Source organism: Callospermophilus lateralis, chromosome 3, assembly GCF_048772815.1.
Source record: "Callospermophilus lateralis isolate mCalLat2 chromosome 3, mCalLat2.hap1, whole genome shotgun sequence".
NCBI classification, from domain to species: Eukaryota; Metazoa; Chordata; class Mammalia; order Rodentia; family Sciuridae; genus Callospermophilus; species Callospermophilus lateralis.
The window spans coordinates 108,214,146-108,237,014 of record NC_135307.1 but is presented as its reverse complement, the minus strand read 5'-3'; the positions used below and the strand labels follow the sequence as shown (position 1 = coordinate 108,237,014).

Below are 22,869 nucleotides of genomic sequence, written 5' to 3'. Positions count from 1 at the left end.
CCACCCCGAGTTCCAAGCAACTACCAATGTGCATTGTGTGTCAATAAATTCAATAAAATATGATACCTTTTCCCAAAGGTATCATATTTTTAATATTTATTTTTTAGCTGTAGTTGGACACAATATCTTTTTTTTTTATTTTTAATGTGGTGCTGAGGAACGAATCCACGGCTTTGCACTAGGTGAGCGCTCTATCACTGAGCCATAATCCCAGCCCCTCCAAAGGTATCATATTAATGAACTGTAAAAAAGTTTTCATTTTCTAGGAAGATGTTAGAATTCTAAAGTTATTTGTACCAGAACAATAGACATAAACCAAAAATAACAACTATAAGAAAAAATTAATTTACCATCAAATTAGGAGTTTTGACATTAAAACAACAAAAGTTTGGGGCTGGGATTGTGGCTCAGCGTTAGAGCACTCGCCAAGCACGGGTGGGACCTGGGTTCAATCCTCAGCACCACATAAAAATAAAGGCATTGTGTTGTGTCCATCTACACCTAAAAAATAAATATTAAAAAAAAAACCCAAAAGTTTGACTTACTGGATGAATATAGAACATTATATTCAAGTTTTGAGGAATCAATATTAATCAATATTATATATATATACACTTATGGTAGTACTTTATAGAAACCAAAATTTCTTTTTTTTTTTAATGTTTGAATTTATATTTTATTCCAAAGGATTCAGACCTGGGGAATTTTTTTTTTTTTTGAGAGAGAATTTTAATATTTATTTTTTAGTTTTTGGTGGACACAACATCTTTCTTTGTATGTGGTGCTGAGGATCAAACCTGGGCCACACGCATGCCAGGTGAGCGCGCTACCGCTTGAGCCACATCCCCAGCTCCAAAACCAAAATTTCTGATAATGTGGGATGGATGCTATACTTAACAATAGAGTGCTTGCCTATCGTGTTCAGTCCCCAGCAACACACACACAAAATTCTGATGATGCGAGATAATGAGTATTAAAAGTATCCCTGAAAATAACAACAAATTTCAGAGAGTATTTATTATATGGACCACCTTCTCTGAAGACAATAAAAATTAAATTAGAACTCAGTTTTTTAATAAAAGGTGACTTTAAAAATAAGTGGGCAAGGTGGTGCATGCTTGTAATCCCATTGACTAGGGAAGCTGAGGCAGGAGAATGGTAGGTTTGAGGCCAGCTTTGGCAAACCCTGTCTCAAAAAAGAAGAAAGTTTGTAAGTTTAAAAATACACTTCTACATAACAATTGAGGTTGCATAAATAATGATGGAAGTTTAATAATACTTTAAACTAAATGATAATGAAAATGTAATATTAAAATTTGTTTTGATAGAACACATTCTTAGCAGTCCCAGCACAAAACAAACAAAAATGTGTGAATATAACTTAGTGCTTTGGACATAGTACCTAGTTAAGTTTCAGAAATATTCTGTAAGAACTTGAATAAATTCTCCAGTTGTTGAAGATAGTGGCAATTTTTTTTAATTAATTTTTTTTTTTTTTTTTTTTTTTTTTTTAGTTGTAGATTGACACAGTACCTTTATTTTATTTATTTATTTTTACATCGTGCTGAGGATCCGATCCAGTGCCTCACATCTGCTGGGCAAGCACTCTACTACTGAGTTACAGCCCCAGCCCCGAAGATAGTGGTAATTAAGAGGGAAACAGAGTTTCAGAAGTTGAGTACTCTTAGTGCTCCTACTAATTTATTATTTAGCATATTAGGTCCTGTGCAGTTTGACTTCTGACAGTTGTCAGCATGTGCTACTATTCTTCCTCTTTCCTTTTATTTAAACTTAATGACAAATTACAGACTACATTAGTGGCCATAAAACTTTAGTGTGTATCAGAGTCATCTGGGTTTTTTTTAAAATACAGATTGTTGAGTCTCACCCCCAGTTTCTAATTCATCTGATGCGAAGCTGGGACCCATGAACTTGCATTTTTAACAAACTGTCAGATAATGTTCATAATGCTGATATAGTGACCATGCTTTGAGAACCCCACTGTACTAAGACTATATATTCTATTGACTATCCCTTTGTAACTCCCAATTCTTTCCTACAGCTCTTTCCCCCCCTTCCTTCTTACATTTAACTTTTTTCCCCTATTGCTTCTAGATAGTATTTTTAACTACCAAGTTGTCTATCTTTATATTCCCAGATACTTATTGCATATCTGTAATACTAGGTACCACTTTATATCCCTTATTATGGCTATTTAAAAGAAAGAAAAAAAAAAACACAGAAAATAACATGTATTGGTGAGTATGTGGAGAAATTGGAAATATTATATATTGCAGGTATGAGTATAAAGTGGTATAGCCACAGTGAAACACAATCCAAAAAAGTTAAATATAGAACTATGTATTATTTGACCTTGTAATGCTACTCATACCTATATATTCCAAAAGAATTAGAGAGTCTAAAACAGATATCTGTAGAACATTTTTGTATCAGCAACATTTACAAAACCAAAGGAAGAAACAACACAAGTGATCATTGATAGGCAAATGGATAAACAAAATGTGGCAATGTACATACAATGGAATATTATTCAGCCTTAGGATAGAAATTCTGATATATGCTGCAACATGAAGGGACCTTGAAACAGTATACTTGGTAAAGTCAGACCAGAAGGACAAACATTGTATGATTCCACTTATATAAGGTACATAAAATAGACTTATTCATAGAGAAAGTAGAATAGAGGTTACCAGGGCAACAGAGAACTGAGAAAAATGAAGTACTTAATGAGTACGTGATATTGGGAAAGATGAAAAGATTTTATGCATAGATAATGGTGATAGTTGCACAGTATTGTGAATGTATTTAATGTAACCAAATTGTACATTTGCTAATGTTTAAAGTGATAGATACTGTTATTTACCATTGATACAATTTGTACACTTGCTAATGTTTAAAGTGACCAGTATGTTTTATTATGGATAAGTATTTTTATCCCCCAAAAAAGCAAACAAAAATGTTAGTATATGATTGGAAAAAAAACTTATCAGTAGCCTTTTTTTTTTTTTTAACTTTTCATTTCTTTCATCACATTTCTATTTTTTTTAAAGTAACAAACATGTGTTTTTCTGTTTTCTTGTTTGTTTTAAATATTTTTTAGCTTTCAGTGGACCTTTGTTTTATTTATTTATATGCGGTGCTAAGAATTGAACCCAGTGCCTTACACATGATAGACAAGTGCTCTGCCACGAGCCACTACTCCAGTCCCCAAGCATGTGTTTTTATAATAAAAAACATATATATTAAAAAGACATTTATAAAATATATGTAAAGGAAGATTTTGTCCAAAAAGTCTATGAATTTTAAGGATTGTAATGTAAATCTTTTTGCTAGTTCAGCGTTTTTGGATCACTCTATTAGATGATTTTTCTGTAGCAATGTGACTAAAACTGTGAATTTTCCATAGAGGTATTACCAACTTGTGAGTAAAAGTAAACTTCCTTTTTAATAAAAGTTGTGTTTTTAAGTTTGTTATATCTGTATCACCTTTTATTTTTATTTATTTTTTGGTACTGGAGATTGAACACATGGGCAGTTAACCTCAGTCCAAGGTCTCATTAAGTTGCTTAGGGCCTGGCTAGATTGCTGAGGGTGGCTTCAAACTTGTGCCTCAGCATCTTTTTTTTTTTTTTTTTTTAAGAGAGAGAGAGAGATTGAGAGAGAGAGAGAATTTTTTTTTAATATTTATTTTTTAGTTTTCAGCGGACATAACATCTTTGTTTGTATGTGGTGCTGAGGATCGAACCCAGGCCGCACGCATGCCAGGCAAGCATGCTACCGCTTGAGCCACATCCCTAGCCCATGCCTCAGCATCTTGAGCTGCTGGATTTACAGGCATGCACCACTAGGCCTAGCTAATTATTTTAATCTACACTTTTATCTTTAAATTATTTTAAGCATATTCTGGGATATAGGAAGGTATTAATGGCAGGTAGCATATATCCTCAATCCTATAAAATTCTTGGGCTTAAAACAAATAAGAAAGAAGGTTAGAAAGAAGTATGTCCAGTATCAACTATAAGTTTTGAGCATATTGTGGTTTCATTGTTTTATAATTTTATTGTAATTAGAGTATGGAGTAAAATAAGAGGGATAGGGTCTAGTTAATTGAGGATACTTGTTGGTGAATTTCAGTTAATTGAAAACAGTTCAATTAAACATTTATTTAGTCCGAGAAGGGCAATAGCTGGGTCAAATGGTGGTTCCATTCCCAGCTTTCCCAGGAATCTCCATACTGCTTTCCATATTGGCCTCACCATTTTGCAGTCCCACCAGCAATGTATAAGAGTACCCTTTTCCCCACATCCTCGCCAGCACTTGTTATTGTTCGACTTCATAATGGCTGCCAATCTTACTGGAGTGAGATGGTATCTTAGGGTGGTTTTGATTTGCATTTCTCTGACTGCTAGAGATGGTGAGCATTTTTCATGTACTTGTTGATTGATTGTATGTCCTCCTCTGAGAAGTGTCTGTTCAGGTCTTTGGCCCATTTGTTGATTGGGTTATTTGTTTTCTTATTGTTTAATTTTTTGAGTTCTTTGTATACTCTGGATATTAGGGCTCTATCTGAAGTGTGAGGAGTAAAAATTTGTTCCCATGATGTAGGCTCCCTATTTACCTCTCTTATTGTTTCTCTTGCTGAGAAAAAACTTTTTAGTTTAAGTAAGTCCCATTTGTTGATTCTTGTTTTTAACTCTTGTGCTATGGGTGTCCTATTAAGGAATTTGGAGCCCGACCCCACAATATGTAGATCGGAGCCAACCTTTTCATCTATCAGACGCATAGTCTCTGATTTGATATCAAGGTCCTTGATCCATTTTGAGTTAACTTTTGTGCATGGTGAGAGGAGGGGATTCAGTTTCATTTTATTGCATATGGATTTCCAGTTTTCCCAGCACCATTTGTTGAAGATGCTATCCTTCCTCCATTGCATGCTTTTAGCCCCTTTATCGAATATAAGATAGTTGTAATTTTGTGGATTGGTTTCTGTGTCCTCTATTCTATACCATTGGTCCACCCGCCTGTTTTGGTACCAGTACCATGCTGTTTTTGTTACTATTGCTTTGTAGTACAGTTTGAAATCTGGTATCGCTACACCTCCTGATTCACACTTCCTGCTTAGAATTGCTTTTGCTATTCTGGGTCTTTTATTTTTCCATATGAATTTCATGATTGCTTTATCTATTTCTACAAGAAATGCCATTGGGATTTTGATTGGCATTGCATTGAACCTATAGAGAACTTTTGGTAATATTGCCATTTTGATGATGTTAGTTCTGCCTATCCATGAACAGGGTATATTTTTCCATCTTCTGAGATCTTCTTCTATTTCTCTCTTTAGGGTTCTGTAGTTTTCATTGTATAAATCTTTCACCTCTTTTGTTAGGTTGATTCCCAAGTATTTTATTTTATTTTATTCCCAAGTATTTTATTCCCTCAAAAGAGCGTACTACAGGGATACTGCCACATCGATGTTCATAGCAGCACAATTCACAATAGCTAGACTGTGGAACCAACCCCGATGCCCCTCAATAGATGAATGGATAAAAAAAATGTGGCATTTATACACAATGGAGTACTACACAGCACTAAGAAATGACAAAATCATGGAATTTGCAGGGAAATGGATGGCACTAGAGCAGATTATGCTAAGTGAAGCTAGCCAATCCCTAAAAAACAAATGCCAAATGTCTTCTTTGATATAATGAGAGCAACCAAGAACAGAGCAGGGAGGAAGAGCAGGAGGAAAAGATTAACATTAAGCAGAGTCATGAAGTGGGAGGGAAAGGGAGAGAAAAGGGAAATTGCTTGGAAATGGAAGGAGACCCTCATTGTTATACAAAATTACATATAAGAATTTGTGAGGGGAATGGGAAAAAAATAAGAAGAGAAATGAATTACAGTAGATGGGGTAGAGAGAGAAGATGGGAGGGGAGGGGAGGGGGGATAGTAGAGGATAGGAAAGGTAGCAGAATACAACAGTTACTATTATGGTATTATGTAAAAATGTGGATGTGTAACCGATGTGATTCTGAAATCTTTGTAATGTTTTGAATAAAAAAAAAATAATAAAATAAACATTTATTTACTCTCACACAGTACTAACACTGTAGGTATATAAGAAAAAAAGCAGCCCCTGGTTCTATACAATTACACAATCTAGTTTGATAGGCCACAATCAATTAGTATAGTGATAGATATATGAACTAAGATTAGTGTTATTAATTCCTTTTATCATATATTTATTGAGCAGCTACTATGTGTTAGGCCCATTGTTGGCAGCAAGGGATACTGTGACAAACAGGAAATATTAAGAGAGCTTATATTAAGAGCTTATAGGCATGTTGTAAAGTGAATTTTATATTTTCCCTTTTTAAAAAATATTTTTCATTAGTTATTGATGGACTTATATTTATTTAATTGCTTATATGTGGTGCTGAGAATCGAACCCAGTGCTTCACGAATGCTAGGCAGGCACTCTACCACTGAGCCACAACTCCAGCCCATCATTTTACAGCACTTTATATAATAAATTTTACTTTCTGTTAATTCCTGTTGACAAAAACCTGAATGCATTTATACTGAAAATAGCCTGGTATTTTCTAAAAGAACTTAGCCCATTATCAGAAGCAGCAACATTCACATCAACCAACAGCACATGGTAATTTTATGTGATATATTATAACTAATGACCTTTTCCTTTTATATCTTAAACCCATCTGTTTGGCATACAAATGCTTTCATTATCTCATTGTAGAATAAGCTTTTATTTTGAACTCAGCTCATTTCCTTAGAATAATAATGTTAAATTGTTCTTTTTTTGATTTGAAATTGAGATGTGGGAAGTTTTCCTTGAGTAGGAAACAGAAATAAATTAAATTTAGTTAACAAAACTAAACATGCAATTCTGAACTTCTCTGTAGAAAGACAATAGTTATAATTTATATTTCAGAGTCTTAACTTTTCATATTAAGACTTCATTGCTGGGGTAAACTAGGTACTTTCTATTTTAAATAGTTGTGTTTTTTAATGAGTTCCCACCCTGGCCTTTTTACTTTAAAAGCCATATTTTACTTTGAAAACTTATTTTTATCTTAAAGTTGTGTATTTTTTGAAATAGAGTCTTGCTGTGTTGCCCAAGCTGGTCTCGAATTCCTGGGCTTAAGTGATCCTCCGGCTTCAGTTTCTGAATATCCTGGAATATAGTTGTATACCACTTACTGTCTTTAAGAACTTTACATCAGAGGTTACAAACTGGTAGTTCTGACAGTGTTTAAATTTTTGTTTTGGTTTTCTTTTGGAACTGGGGTTTGAACCATGGGGTGCTTTACCACTGAGTTACATCTCTAACCCTTTTTACTTTTTGTTTTTGAGACAGGGTCTTCCTGTGTTGCCCTGGCTGCACTCAAACTTGTAGGTCTTCTGTCTCAACTTCCTCAGTACCCTAGGATTTCAGACATGCACCAGTGGGTCTTGTTGTGTGTTGAAATTTTTAAATATTATCAACAGATTGCCAAGTACCAGTGCTACATGCCTGTAATCCCAGCTACTGGGAAGGTTGAGACAAGAGGATCACAAGTTTAAGTCCAGGCCCTGTCTCAAAAAATAAAAAGGACTGGGGATGTAATGTAATAGTTGAGCGCATCTAATCCCCAGTACCAGAAAGAGAAAAATTAAAAAATTAAAAACCAATCATAAAAAACTGGAAAGTTTCATTAAAATTTCTGAAAAATCAGACTTGACAGTGTTGGTCTATAATATTAAATGACTAAACTCAGCAGCTTCAAAGAGTTAGCTGTGCCCTTTAGGAGAGACACTCACTGTTCACTTTACTACTATACTCTTTCCCAGTAGTCATCCCTTGTGACATTCAGTATCTGTTTATTTCTTGATATGTGCCTATTTCAGTAGATTTACCTGGAGAATAAGAAAAAGCCTTCATCTACTTAAGCTGTCATTCATTTGAAAAAAATCCTTTATGTAAGCAATATTTTCCTTTTATATTTTTTCAGGAGAAAGATAGTATATTTTATGTCTATAACATAAATATAAGGGGGTAAAATTATAAATTTAGCTAATTTCTTTTGTAAAGGTAGATAGCATGCTTTTATTTTGTTTATTTTTATGTGGTGCTAAGGATTGAACCCAGTGCTTCACACATGCAAGGCAAGCACTCTGCCACCGAGCTACAGCCCCAGCCCTAAATTTATCTAATTCTTAAACAATTTATTTATTTATTTATTTATTAAATGATGTGCATGTGTACATGTGTTTGTCTATCTTGGCAAAGAGGCCTAAAACTAGACACCCCAAACCATTCTTTTTTTTTTTTTAAAGAGAGAGAGAGAGAGAATTTTAATATTTATTTTTTAGTTTTCGGCGGACACAACATCTTTGTTTGTATGTAGTGCTGAGGATCGAACTCAGGCCACATGCATGCCAGGCGAGCACGCTACTGCTTGAGCCACATCCCCAGCCCCTTAAACAAACAATTTAAAATCCAAACAAATATTGTGTCCTTAAAATAATCACACTCGGAGCCTATTTGTTCCAAAGGTGCTACTCTATTTTTGGAAAAAAAACAAGAAAGGTTTATTTCTTTTGCATATCCTTAGGATGTCACATTGTTATTTTTTAAATTAAATTAATTTAATTTAATATTTTTGTTTCCAGGGATTGAGCCCAGGGACACTTAACCACTGACCCACATCCCCAGACTTTTAAATATTTTATTTAGACAGGATCTCCCTCAGTAACTTAGGGCCTTATTAAGTTGCTGAGGCTGGCTTTGAACTCAGGATCGTCCTGCCTCAGTTTCCCAAACATCTGGGATTATAGGTGTGCGTCCCAGTGCCTGGTACATTTTTGAGAGTATATAAGATTTATTAATAGTTGGAAGATACGTGTAGTTTGATAAAAATGAAATGTAACAAAATTTGTTTTCACCTTTATTTTATTTATTTATTTTTTTAATGTAGTGCTGAGGCTCAAACCCAGTGCCTCACATGTGCTAGGCAAGTGCTCTCCACTGAGCTACAACCCCAGTCCAAATGTGACAAGTTTTATGAAGTAGCAAGAAGTCAACACAAAATCTAATTGGATGAGAATCTGAATAAAACCAGATTTTATTAAACTTCACAATGAAGTTGAACCTGAATGCGTCTACATTTTTACATAGTAAATTTTCTTTAGGAAATATGATATAAACACAGTTTTATGATTATCAGCCCTTCAGCCTAACCACTTTCCAAACCAATATAGTATAATGAATTAGCCAAAAATATTGTTGTTGGTGCTTCTTCTACTATTACTAGTAGTAGCATTAAAGAAAGAATCACAGAGAAAATTTTATTGGGGTGATGGAAATCAGATTACTTCTCTAATTTCATGTCACAAATTTTGATAAACGTCTTCCAGTAATAATACAATTTAGACCATATAGAAAGAAAATCATTTGCAACTATCCTTTCAGAGAGTATCACATACTGTTGTTAGAGCCACATACAGTTTGAATAAACCCTACTAGTAAGTCACAGGGAAAAGAAAGTTAATTGGGTACATGGTTTGTGTGTTCAGACTACAATAGCACAGCTATTAAAGAAATTGTATGTAATTTATTTATATTGATCATTTGAAAAAATACACATTTAAATTAGTATTTTCCCTCCTCTCTGATAAAAGCTTCTAATAGAAGAAGCCCCTCTACCAAACTTAGATAAGATTTAGAGGTAAGGTCCAAAGGTAAGATAACAGTCATTTAGTCTTATAAAATCCTTTTCAGTTGTACAGCTCCCTGCCCACCCTATCAAGTGATGAAATGTATAAAGCAACTAGAGTAGCTGATTTGATTAAATTAATTGCACTAACTGTGGGCTAAGACTAAATTTGAAATCTCCTGTTCAAAAATTATTTTTAAGACAGAGGTGTGCTTTACATAGATGAATTATATGGTATGTGAGCTGAAGTCAATAAAACTACTTAAAAAAACACAAATATGTCCTCAAAGAGAAATTTTGCCACAAAAAGAGGGCATAAATGTACTATTTATTAAATTGAATATGGGAAATAGAAGAAACTAAGGTGTTTAAGGGAGGGAAGATTAGGCTGCCTGGCAAAAAAATTATGAAAATATTTAAAAATTACCACACACATCTGTTTTTTATTATTTCAGGAGGACAGTTGAGGCCAGTACACTTTTGACTCAATGGGGCTGAATGGGTGAGTAAGTGAGTGGGCAAGCAGGGTCCTTTGGTAAGTGTGGAAGAAGGACTATAGCGCTCAGGATTTGGACTTCTCTGGCTGGATTGGACTTTCACACAGTGACCATACATTTTCTGAGCCTTAATTTCCTTTATGAAAAGAGATGATTGTCTTTACTAAGGCAGGTACATCCAGGTTGACTCCATTGAACAGGTCACACAACACTCAGTCATTTGTAAAATGTAAATGCCTGCATTCCTTTAAGTATAAATGTCATTTCTTTGCTTAAATGACTTTTCATTGCTATCAGTGACCTACAGAAAGGACTAAATAGTGAACTCCTGCTACCTCCTCACCTTGCTCACTGTAATCCCCATTTCATTGGTTTTCGTTTATCAGCAGCCTTTCTTTATAGGCTATTAATCCTTCTGTGTCAAGGCTATGTCGCTAGCTTTTAACAAGATTGGTACCTTCTCATCTTGAGGACACTGTTTAAAAATGGCTTCTCATAAAGTCCTTACCACCCTCTATCTAAAACTTGTTCTGACTCACCCATAATCTTTATTTCAGGCTGGTCATAGTGGCACATGCCTGCAATCTCAGTGACTCAGAAGACTGAGGCACAAGGATCACAATTTGAGGCCATCTTTGGTAAATGAATGAGACCCTATCTAAAAAAATGAATGGGCCTGGAGATGTAGCTCAATGGGAAAGCACCTGTGAGTTCAGTCTCTAGTATCAAAACAGCAATGTGAACTTTCTTTCAGCAACTCTGTTTAATTTGCACCATAGTTCAGATTTGTAATACTTTTATTCCTGTGGTTATTTGTGATGTCCATTCTACACTGTGAGCTCTATAAGCAGAGGAATTGTACATGTTGAGTTCACTGTTCTAACTTTACCAGTTTTTAGGCACACAGGAGGCACTCACTAAATATTTATTGATTGACTTAGGAACACTTTAAATAAATGTAGGTGATGTAGTTTTTCTTTTTGACATCTGGACATGATTCAAACTCCTTCAATAATTGCTGTCATTCTGTAGGATTCATTTATGTAGAAGTAATACAAAAAAGAACATATGTATACCTTCTTAAAATCAATTAAATCTGTTTTTCTTCCAGTGTAAGGTACTGTATATTTTAGGTATGTCCCTTTTTCTATTATAGAAGGTGAATTGAATGGAGGAAAACAAATTGGTGTTGGGACTGAGAATAAAAATGCAGATTTTTGGCATTGGTCTTCTACTTTATCAACTTTGTGCCTAAATTAAATAATTGTTTCTAATGGCTTGGAACTAAGTATTTATAATGTCAGAGAAACTCCCACATGAGAATACTTAGAATTGGATCTAAAATAAAACCATTACCTTGGTCATTAGTTTTCAGCTTTTGATGGTCTCTTATGACATATAGGTGAAAATTTATTTTTCTCAGGACTGTTGTCTTTTTAATAATGATAACATTGCAGACAATTAAAGCAGGATATAATTGTCTTGATATTTGTAATATGTTTATCCTTCTCAGAATGATGATAGGAATTAGGATCTTTTAATTTGAATTTCTGTTCATTAGTTGAGAACAGAATTGGGAAGTCAATTATTCGTTTGTATTTCTCTTTAATCACTAAATATTTGAGAACTAACTGTGCTAGGCCCAGTGAATAAAATGGAGAATGTGATAACAAATAGTTCCTGCCTTCACAAAGTTAATACACAGGTGCATAAACAATTACATTGTACCATATTAGTGCTATTGGTGGGTACACAAGTAGAACTGTAATTGATTGTATTAGGTAAAAGATTATTTAAGATGAAAGTTAAATATGCCCATAAGTTAACATAATGAAGAGCAGGGTAAAGAAGGATCCAGGGCCATTTGGAAGAATTGAAGTACTTCAGTGTTCATTAACATATAATATAAGGGGAGGAATTAACAGAAATGAAGCTGGAAAAGTGAGCAAGTACCAGATCTGGAAGGATCTACCCTGGGTTCTATCCCCAGCAATTGACAAAGGAAAAAAATTACTAAAAAAGTTGGAAAAAAATTACCTAAAAAGTTTCATTCTTTTCCTTTTGACCCTATCCCTCAAAAGTAAACTGCTGTTAATTTTTACAGACTTCGAAGTATGTGCAAACATATTCGTGGAAAGAGTGTTTGCAAAAGAATTCAGTATTAACTTGTTTTTATTTTACTTGTTTTTGCAGGATCATACTATACATTTTATTCTGCAGTAGGCCCTTTTACCTAATAGGATATTTTACTCCTTCCACACTAAGACATAGATCTCCTTTTTTCTTTTCAACAGCTATATACTTAATGTTCCACAGCATAGGTACATTGGAATTTAACAATTCTCCTAGTCAAGGACATTAAGTTGATTCTAGTTTCTCATTAATGATAATACTTGGTAAATAGCCTCATCAATATACAAGAGTCACATCTTACTCATGATTTGGATCTCAGCTTATGACATGAGATTAATATCATATATGGTCACATGTATTTTTCAGGAACACATATATTGCCTTTAAATAAGTCTAGTGTGGTCAGTTTTTCTTCCAATTTTGGATCAAATTCTGTTTTCTAGTTGAGCATCAGATAAAATTGTTGTGTGTTCTACAGCTACATTTTATGAAAAATACATACATATCTTTAAACATTAAAATTATATTTCTTATGAGATTCTATACAGTAAGAGCCCTTGTGAACAGAGTCTGAGGGAATAAAATTCATTTCTCCCATTGGGTGTAAATGGTAGGTGAGATTGGGCTGCACATTCTATTAAAATTTTTCTTTTTATTTTGCTACATATATTCACTGATATATATATATATGATTATGACATATTTTAGCAAGATTTTAATGATTTTTTACCCTTTTGCCATATTTTTATTGGTGCATTATAATAGTGGAATTTATTTATTGCCGTATGCACATGATATAACTGTATAAGTTGGTCAATATAATTTTCTAATTATAGATTGTTTAAAATGGGATTTGAAGGAGGTCAAATGTATTATGATTAATTTTTACTTAAAATTTGAAATACTATAAGAATTCTTTTAAAATGGCATATCAGCCCATACCTCTCCCAGTAGGTTAATCGGTGGCTTTTATTTCTTAAATGAAATATAGGATCACCTGCTAAGGATAAGGAAACACCAGAAAAACTGTATAGCACTGTTCAGGATTCTGGTGAATTAGGAGACCACATATTTCTAATGGTACCAGTTGTAACATATTTCTCTGTCAGTACTCAGCAGCATAGATAATCAGTAGTAAGATTCACACATGATGGAGGCTTTGGCTGAATAGTGATAGAAATTATAGATTGTGGTATATAAGCAGAGTAAAGAAAAAAAAAGACTGGAAGAGGCTGCTAGAGAGTGAGAACCCTCCTAAGTTGATGAAATCACAAAACAAATAAAATGAGAGTAAACGAATGATAGAACTAGAGGGAAAATAAAGTGTCATCATATTTTAACCCAACTTTTTTACTTATTTGTAAAATGTGCAGGTAGTCTGAAAACATAGTTGTTGACTGATTATGGGAATGAGATTAGTTCTTTTTACTGAAAAAGTAAGAGAACTGAAGACATAAACCTAAAGCCATTAATTTTATTTTAATTTACTTTTTCAGGGGAAGGATCCAGTGACTGCCAAAGATGAACATTATAAAGAAAAATACATTAAAAATAAATATTACAGATTAAGTAGACAATGTTTTCAATGCATTTTTGTCAAATACAGTACAAAGAACATTTTCTCCCCTAACAAAATATCCCATAAGCCCCAACATTTTAGCATGTATTTCCTAAATAACCACAGTATATCCAATCCTCAGACTCCCCTTAAAAAGTATTGCCAGTTGCCCCAATATTATATATAGAAAAGGGATCCACTTAAAAATTATGCTAAATATTTTAGGAAAAGTTAATGCAAGTCTTAAGTAAATATCACATTACTAATCAAACTTGTAATTTATTCAACTATATCTTATAAATTTTTGATTTACTCCTTTATTGGGTGGATTATAATCTTATGTATCATTTATTTTGATATTCACATTTGGCTAGTAGGAGCCCTCCCTACAAGATTGCATATGTATTCTTTTGACATATTACTATCATTCATTGACTGTTTCTTTATTTTCATGTTTTAGGCTTATGTTATACTCTGTTAGCTTCCTCAACTCTAAACTTAGCATTTCTCCAAGGATGCCTCCGTCCTTTTACTTGAGAATGGTGTTTGTCAGATATGTTCATTGCTATTGGGTATTGCTCCCCTCAGGTCCTGTTTGTTAGTGGATAGAGATGGTTGGTTTTTTTTGTTTTTTTTTTGGGTACTGGGTACTGAACTCAGAGCACTCAAACACTAAGCCATATCCCTAGCCCTGTTTTGTATTTTATTAGAGATGGACGGTCTCACTGAGTTGCTTAGTGCCTGGCTAAATTGCTGAGGCTGACTTTGAACTCGCGATCCTTCTGCCTCCACCTCCTGAACCACTGGGATTACAGGCATGCGCCACTACACCTAGCTATGGAGATAGTAATTATTTTATTGCTATATTTGTCTGTTGTGTGTGTATAAAACATAATGAGTTTACTTTGATACTTTTGATGCACATCCAGCACCACGTTTCATTCTAGGTTATTTCCTTTTCCATTTTTTAAATTCTTTTATACTGAGAAATTTGACCATAATTGTCCTCAATATGTTACCTATTTAGTCACTCTGCCTGTATATAACTACTCTCTCATTGCTACTCTTCTTACTCTATTTGGGTTTCAATACTCTGTTCCAGACTTCTTCTTTCACATGGATGCCATCCTCACCTTGTGCATGTGCCAATATAGCATGCTGGATTGTACTTTCCATGCTTGGGCTCTGACCACATGTGCTGCCTTCCTCACCCTTTTCTTTTCTTTCTTTCTTTTTTTTTTTTTTTTTTTTTAAATATTTAGGTTTTAGGTGGACACAATATCTTTATTTTTATGTGATGCTGAGAATTGAATCCACTCTGCCTCACGCATGCTAGGCGAGTGCGCTACCGCTTGAGCCACATCCCCAGCCCTCCTCACCCTTTTCAGGATCAGATATACAATACTGCCCTTCCCCCCATCCCTCCCTACAGTGGACCTATGTATTTTTATTTGTGGAAGTATGTTACATAGATTGAAGTATGTTATACAGATTTTTTTCATCATATAGATCTTAAAAAAACAAATACTTTAGTGAGTTTGTGGGTTGTAATTGAACCCAGGTGCACTTAGCCATGTCCCCAGCCCTTTTTTATTTTTTATTTAGTGGATCTTGCTAAGTTGCTGAGGCTGACTTTGAACTTGCAATCCTCCTGCCTCAGCCTCCTGAGCCGCTGGGATTACAGGTGTGTGCCACTATGCCCAGCATTTTGGTGAGTTTTGATAAATGCATATACCTATGGATATTCATTAGACTAGTGTTCTCTTCCATTAAACACCCACCTTTCTATGAGCAAATACTTCTGGTTTCTTTCATTGTAGGTTAATTTTTCCTGTTCTTGAGCTTTGTATAATTGTAATAACAGGTATATATTAATGATTGCAGCTTTAAAATATGTTCTGAAATTAGTAGATTCTTTCAACTTTGTGTTCTGATTTTTTTTTTTAATTGGAGTAGGAAAACACATAACATAAAATTTACCCTGGTAACCATTTTTAAGTGTACAGACCCATAAGGTTAATCATATTCACACTGGCATGCAACAGCAATGTTATATATTGCTTTAGAATTTTTTCATTTTATAAAACTGATACTGTATATCTATGAAACTCCTGATTTCCACTTTTCCTCAGTCCCTGGCAACCACCTTTCCATTTTATGTTTTCATGATTTTGACTACTCTAAGTATTTCATATAAGTGGAATCATATAGAATTTGTCCTTTTCTGTGTGTTTTAAGATTGTTTTGGCTATTTCTGTGTCCTTTGCTTTTCAATATGTTCTTTTTTTTTATATTGTACATGTATACATATTAAAAATTGTATACGTATGTTATATGCATATAAAATTATATACATGTGTGTAAAGATTATTATAGCAGTTGCAGCAAGTGTTAGTTTTCTAGCTGCTGTAACAAAATAGACTTATTTTGCAGTTTTCATATATACTTTTTAATCAGTGTTTTAATCCCTGTAACCATGTTATTGATTTTGATATGAGTTACATTAAATTTGTCTTTAAGGAAAATTGACATCACAACTTCTAATCCCTGAACATACCTTTCAGTCTCTCCAATTACATAGATTTTTAATTTCTCTCAATGGTAGTTTATAATTTTGAGCACAAATGTTTTTATATGGTTTTTTTTTTTTTTTCATTTTTGCAGTGCAAGGGATTAAACTCAGGGTCTTACATATGCTAGGCAAGCACCCTATCCCTGAGCTACATTCCCAATCCTATATGTATTATATAAATAGATTCCTAAGTACTTTTAGTCTCTTGGTGCTGTTTTTAGATGAAATTATTGCTATATTAATTAATAGACTTATTTTTAGTTTGTAAGAACAATTTCAGGTTTACAGAAAAATTATGTGTAAAGTTCAGAATTTCCATATTCTTACTCTCTTTCTCTCTCCCCCCATTTTATTTTTCCCTATTAAAATATCCCATTGGTGTGGTATATTTTTTACAGTTGATGAGCCAATATTAATATAGAATAGTTACACCGACTGGAAAGTCTCCTGTACTCCAACCATTCATCTTGGCATCCTTCTGTCCCCTCTTTTCACCAGGCAACCAATCATCTTTTTACTGTCTCCATAGTTTTGCCTTTTCCAGAATGTCATAGAGTTATATAGTGTTTAGCCTTTTTAGATTGGCTTCTTTCACTTTGCCATAAGCATTTAACTTTCTTCCACGTCTTTTGGTGATTTTGCTTTTTTTTTTTTTTTTTTTTTTTTTTTTTGAGAGAGAGAGAGAGAGAATATTTTAATATTTATTTTTTTAGTTTTCGGTGGACACAACATCTTTGTTTGTGTGTGTTTCTGAGGATCGATCTTGGGCTGCACGCATGCCAGGCGAGCACGCTACCGCTTGAGCCACATCCCCAGCCCCTTGCTTTTTTTTTAATTGTTAATAATATTCTGTTGCATGGCTTTACCACAGTCTGTTTATCCATTGACCTATTAAAAGTATCCTTGATTTTGAGGGTTTTTTGACAATTATAAGTAACACTGCTGTAAGCATTTATGTGCAGGTTTTTGTGGGACATCAATTTTCAGTTCATTTGGGTAAACTCCAAGGAGTATGATTACTGGATCATCTGTAAAAATTGTGTTTAATTTTATAAGATCATTAAAATTTCTTCCAAATTGATTGTACCATTTTGCATTCCCACCAATAATGAACGAAAATTCCTGTTACTCTGTATTCTCCTTTAGGCATTTGGTGTTGTCACAGTATTTTGGATTTTCACCATTCTGATAGGTGTGTAATAGTATCTCACTTGTTTTAATTTGCAATTTGCTAGTGACATGTATTGAACATCTTTTCATACACTTATTTCCCATCTGTTTACCTTTTGGTGAGATATCTAATTTATATCCTTTTCTTTTTTCTTTTTTCTGTTTTTTTTTTTTTTTTTTTTTGCAGTATAAGGAATTGCATCCAGGACCTTGTGCATGGTAGGCAAGCACTCTACCCCCCAGGCCTTTTTATGTTTTGAGACAAGTTTTCACTAAATTGCTGAGGCTAAAATGCCCCTGCTTCAGCTTCCCAAATAGCTGGGATTATAGGTGTATGTCACCATGCTTAGTACATTTATCATTTCTTTGTGTTGAATAGGCAAACATCACCAAACCAACAAGATATAACTTTTGATTTCAAAAAATATGTGGAGTTTCATACTTTTAAAAAATATCTCATCTTTCTTCTCATTTAGTCATACCTAAATTAATAGGAACCACTAGAATTGAGGAACTTCTTTAAGAACTTGCTGCTCTGACTATAAAAATTCAAATATTGATTTATCACAGTGTGTAACATGTTTAATAAATAAGTTACAAGTTATTGTCAAATGGTTATTCATTAGAAAAATAAACACATACTTACTACGTGTATATAATTTCTTTCCTCTACTTTTTTTTTTTTTAATATTATTATTTTTTTTAGTTTTCGGCGGACACAACATCTTTCTTTGTATGTGGTGCTAAGGATCGAAACCGGGCCGCACGCATGCCACGCGAGCGCGCTACCGCTTGAGCCACATCCCCAGCCCCCTTTCCTCTACTTTTTTTAGAGGAATAAAAAGGACTAGAAATAATATGAGATAGATAATAATGTAAGAAATAAACGTAGTTTGTTTTTTGCTGTTGTTCTTAGAAATCATTTTTTAATGTTATAGTATAATTTTACTTTCAGTATTGTTTAACCTCCTTCTTAAGCTTTTTTTTTTTACATGTTACCAACTAGTACTGTAAATAAACTATATAATATTCTTGTGAAATGGAAATCCTAACATATCTTAACACTGAATTTAAGTGAATTAATATTAGCTTCTTAATAGATGAATTCTAGTTCTCTGTTGTGTACACATTTGATTATGTCACTGAAATCTGTTTTCAAATACTTGAACAAATCCAACATAAGTATTAAACTTAATATTTATTAAGCACTACCTTAATTATATGTAAGAAACTAAAGGAGATATTACAGGATCCCTAAGCTTAAAGCTTATAATCAAATTAGATATTAGGGGGCTGGGGATGTGGCTCAAGCAGTAGGGCGCTCGCCTGGCATGCGTGCGGCCTGGGTTTGATCCTCAGCACCACATACAGACAAAGATGTTGTGTCCGCCAAATACTAAAAAATAAATATTAAAAAAATAAAAAGAAATAAAAAAAATTAGATATTAGGGTATGCATAATTATAATCTGGTACATGGTGGATGACAAATGACTGATAGAGACAGTGGTGTTTCAAGTGTAAATGACAAATTGGTTATAAAAGGTTTAACCCAGGAGTTAAGCTTGAGTCAAGCCTTAAATGTAAATGGAAGAGTTAAGGGGCCATTCTAGGTATAAGGCATGCATTCTTTGTATTTATATTGTAGTTTTTGTTTTTGTTTCTTGTGGTATTGGGGATTAAACCCAGGGTCTTATGCATACTAGACAAGTGCTCTACCACTGAGCTACATTATCAACCCTATGTTGTAGCTATTTAAAAAAGAGGATTGAGATGGTTGGTATTCAAGGGCATCGAGTAACAAGCTACAGAGTTTATGATTGGGGACCAGAAAATCATTTTGAGCAGTGGGTGGTGATAAAGAAGTAGAACTTTAAGCCAGGCATACTGGTGCAGGTAATCCCAGCTACTGCGTGTGTGTGGTGGGTAGGGAGTTGAAGCAGACCGGCCTCAAACTTGTGATCCTTTATATTGTTCATATAAGAAATCTAGTAATTGCTAATCTCATCTCAATAAAAAGAGATGAGTAGGCAGTAATTTTAACTATTATAATGAAGCAAAAATATTATATTTTTGGATATTATGTACCTACTTGAACAGTCAGCTCTTAGCTTTGTACCTGTGATTATATCCTATCTCTAGTGTTCTCAGAAAACTTACAGTCTAGATATTTTTGCTGTGTTATGTACTAGTAATGATAACCAAGTAATTGTTCAGTTCTCTTAAAGTTTTGGGGAGAATTTTTTTTCTTTTTTTTTTTTTTTCCAGTATCAGGGATTGAAACCAGGGTCGCGTAAACACTGAGCTACATGCTACATCCTCAGCCCTTTTTTATTTTTTTTATTTAGAGAAAGAATCTTGCTATGATGCTTAGGGCCTTGCTAATTTCTAAGGCTGGCAATCCTCCTGCCTTAGCCTCAGGAACCACTGGGATTATGGGCATGTGCTACCATGCCCAGCTAGGAGAACGGTTTTGAAAGTGAAACATAAACATGGATTTAACATGTGACAAAAAGTATTTTTTTCTTAAGGGTATTGAGTTGGGAAAACAGAACTGATTTTCTTCTACTCTCACACCTCAATAATCAACATAGAAGACTTCTGTGACCCCTAAAGGTATGGGGATTTCTTCCAACCAGCAAGCAAGCAAGTATTTCTACAGCAGTGGACACTATCTGGTTATCCATGTCCTAATTCAGTTCAGTTCTGACATAGTCAGTAGATAGCATCAGATCCCACAGGATGAGGAAACAGTTGCCAAGATGAACCTCTTCTCCCACACATCAGATGTCATTCCTAAGCCCTGAGTTGTTTTACCTCTGTTTCTGAGTGACTGGCTATCAATAGGGCTTCTTTCTACAACCGCTTCCTTGGGTTCATTCTATTAAGTGACTCACAGAACTCAGGGAAATGCATATATTGGTTTATTATAAAGGATATTAAGGATATTACAAAGGATACGATGAAGAGATATATAAGGTGAGGTGTGGGGCAAGTGATACAGGATTTTCCTGCTCTCTGTAGGTGGTACAACACCATTTAAGCAATCTCCCTGTCTACAGTTATGTTAAAAGCTATCCAGAAGCTATCCAAGTTCTGTTCTTTTTCTTTTTTGTGAAGACTTCATTGTGTAGGCATGGTTGAAGCAAGGATGAGGGTTCAGAAATGTTACTGGACAAAAGGGTATGATTTTATGTTAATAACTGACAGTGAGGAAACCTAGTAAGCCAGTCTGTTCAGATTGTTTTGCCTCTCTGTGCAGCATGCTTCCCTCCCAGGTTTTTGAAATGGGCATATTATGATCTTCTGTGAAACAGGTTGGTCAGAGAATTTCTTTATGGTCAGAAGCTCCTCAGTAGGGGCTAGGGAACCTTGCATTGGAGAAGAGATATGCTCTGGGGTAATTATGGTAGGACCCAGCTTCAGGATTGGTGAGAAGATTGGTTGTGGGAAGTTCTAAGAGCTCACAACGTAACTTGCCTTGGGGAAAAGAAACTCAGTTTTTATGGCTTGCCTTGGGGAGAAAAAGTAGCAGGTGGAAGGAGGGCAAAAGGAAGGTTATATTTTGTTTTCTGAGGCCTTCCTCTGAGGTCTAAAGCCCCAACATTATTTTGATCACTTAGGAAATAGCAAGGGTTATAGGAGTAATGAATCAGAGACCATGGACAAAAACCAAAGCATAATATTTCAGATATTCACTTGGATTGTCAAATATAGCATCAAAATGATCTCATTGTAACCTTTTGTGATAAGTTCAGTCCTGAATTGGGAAACTGGGGAATTCTGGTAGGGATGAATGTTATTTATGTTTAAGATTTTTTAGTTTTTTGGCTTTATTTTCTCTTTGAGTTTCTATAATGGATCTCCTTTAGAAAGTCTTGTCATTGCATGCTAAATCCACATCAAAAGCTAGACCAAAAGTTGAGCTTTTCAAAGCTCTAGTCTATGGCTACTTAGTACTAATAGGGTTTGGGGAATTCCTTCCGATTGCCTAATTGCTGCCAGTGCTTGATAAATGATGGATTGGGGAAGAGAGGCAGTGCGTAACCTCATTTCTGGTTAAATTCTAGATAAATTAAAAAGAAGAGAACGTGTAATGAAATTGTCCACTTTGTATTTAACTTGACTCTAACCTCACTAGATCTTTTTATTAGCCTGTGATGAGGAAGTCAACGAATATTTTGGGGGATAGTGGTCATACGTACATTACTAGAAGAAACTATTTTGTGGTAAAGGCTTGTGTGTTTCCTTAGTTTCCATAGTTTGCAGCCCACTGAGCTTATGTTAACACATGAATAACTAATCCAGATGGTTAAACTGTTGGAGGATATGAAACTAAAACCTATTTCAGGAAGCTATCCACTGTTCATCTTTGGATAGGATCCATTCTAATTAGTGGTGTCTTTCTCAATTTGTTTTAAAATTTAATTTTTAACTGCGTGTTTTCTTGATTTTTACCTAGGTTACAAAATGTCCTCCTATGCTTGAGACCTACAGACTACATGTCCTACAGGAACTAATCAATGGTTTTTCATCTCCTGGAGATACATTAGAAACATAAATATGGTGCCAAAAGAACTTCTTATATTTCTCTGACTACGGTTTATTTGGACATACTTTTGTATTGAAGAGAGGTATACACACTGAGGCTACTCGTTATACAGAGACTTTGTCGTGTAGGATCATGGACCATCCTAGTAGGGAAAAGGATGAAAGACAACGGACAACTAAACCCATGGCACAAAGGAGTGCACACTGCTCTCGACCATCTGGCTCCTCGACATCCTCTGGGGTTCTTATGGTAGGACCCAACTTCAGGGTTGGCAAGAAGATAGGGTGTGGGAACTTCGGAGAGCTCAGATTAGGTAAGAAATCGGTTGTCAGTGGCTTCCACTAACAACAATTGCTATAATAAGCTTGATGTGTTTCAAGACAAGCAGTTTATAGTTTTATGGGAAGTTTCTCTTAAGTAGGACCTGTTGGTATAAGAAATAAAGGATTTGTGAAGGGGACTATAGTTTATGAGTCATAATTTTATTGTTCAAGGTTTATGTGTGATAGGCTTTAAAGTTTTTCACCAATTCTGAGACTTTATGGTATATGTATATAAGCACCCAAATTATCAATAAAATCCAGATTCTGATTAGTAGGTTTGGGGTAGAGCCCTAAATTCTGCATTTCTAACAAATTCCCATGTAATGCAG

The 22,869-nt window shown here is 34.4% G+C and overlaps 1 protein-coding gene across 4 annotated transcripts in view; it reads left to right on the top strand.

The window, feature by feature from the left end:
• The window catches only part of Csnk1g1 (casein kinase 1 gamma 1), a 158,987-nt gene that overhangs the window by 31,070 nt on the left and 105,048 nt on the right, over window positions 1–22,869 (top strand). For 2 of the 4 annotated variants that reach the window (XM_076850932.1, XM_076850929.1), the window contains exons 2-3: window positions 10,193–10,239; window positions 22,128–22,530. In XM_076850932.1, coding sequence (XP_076707047.1) covers window positions 22,350–22,530 — 181 coding nt within the window. In that variant the 5' untranslated portion in view covers window positions 10,193–10,239; window positions 22,128–22,349. Of the gene's footprint in view, window positions 1–10,192; window positions 10,240–22,127; window positions 22,531–22,869 lie in introns of those variants that run through there. The other 2 variants (XM_076850930.1, XM_076850933.1) reach the window with 2 other exon arrangements.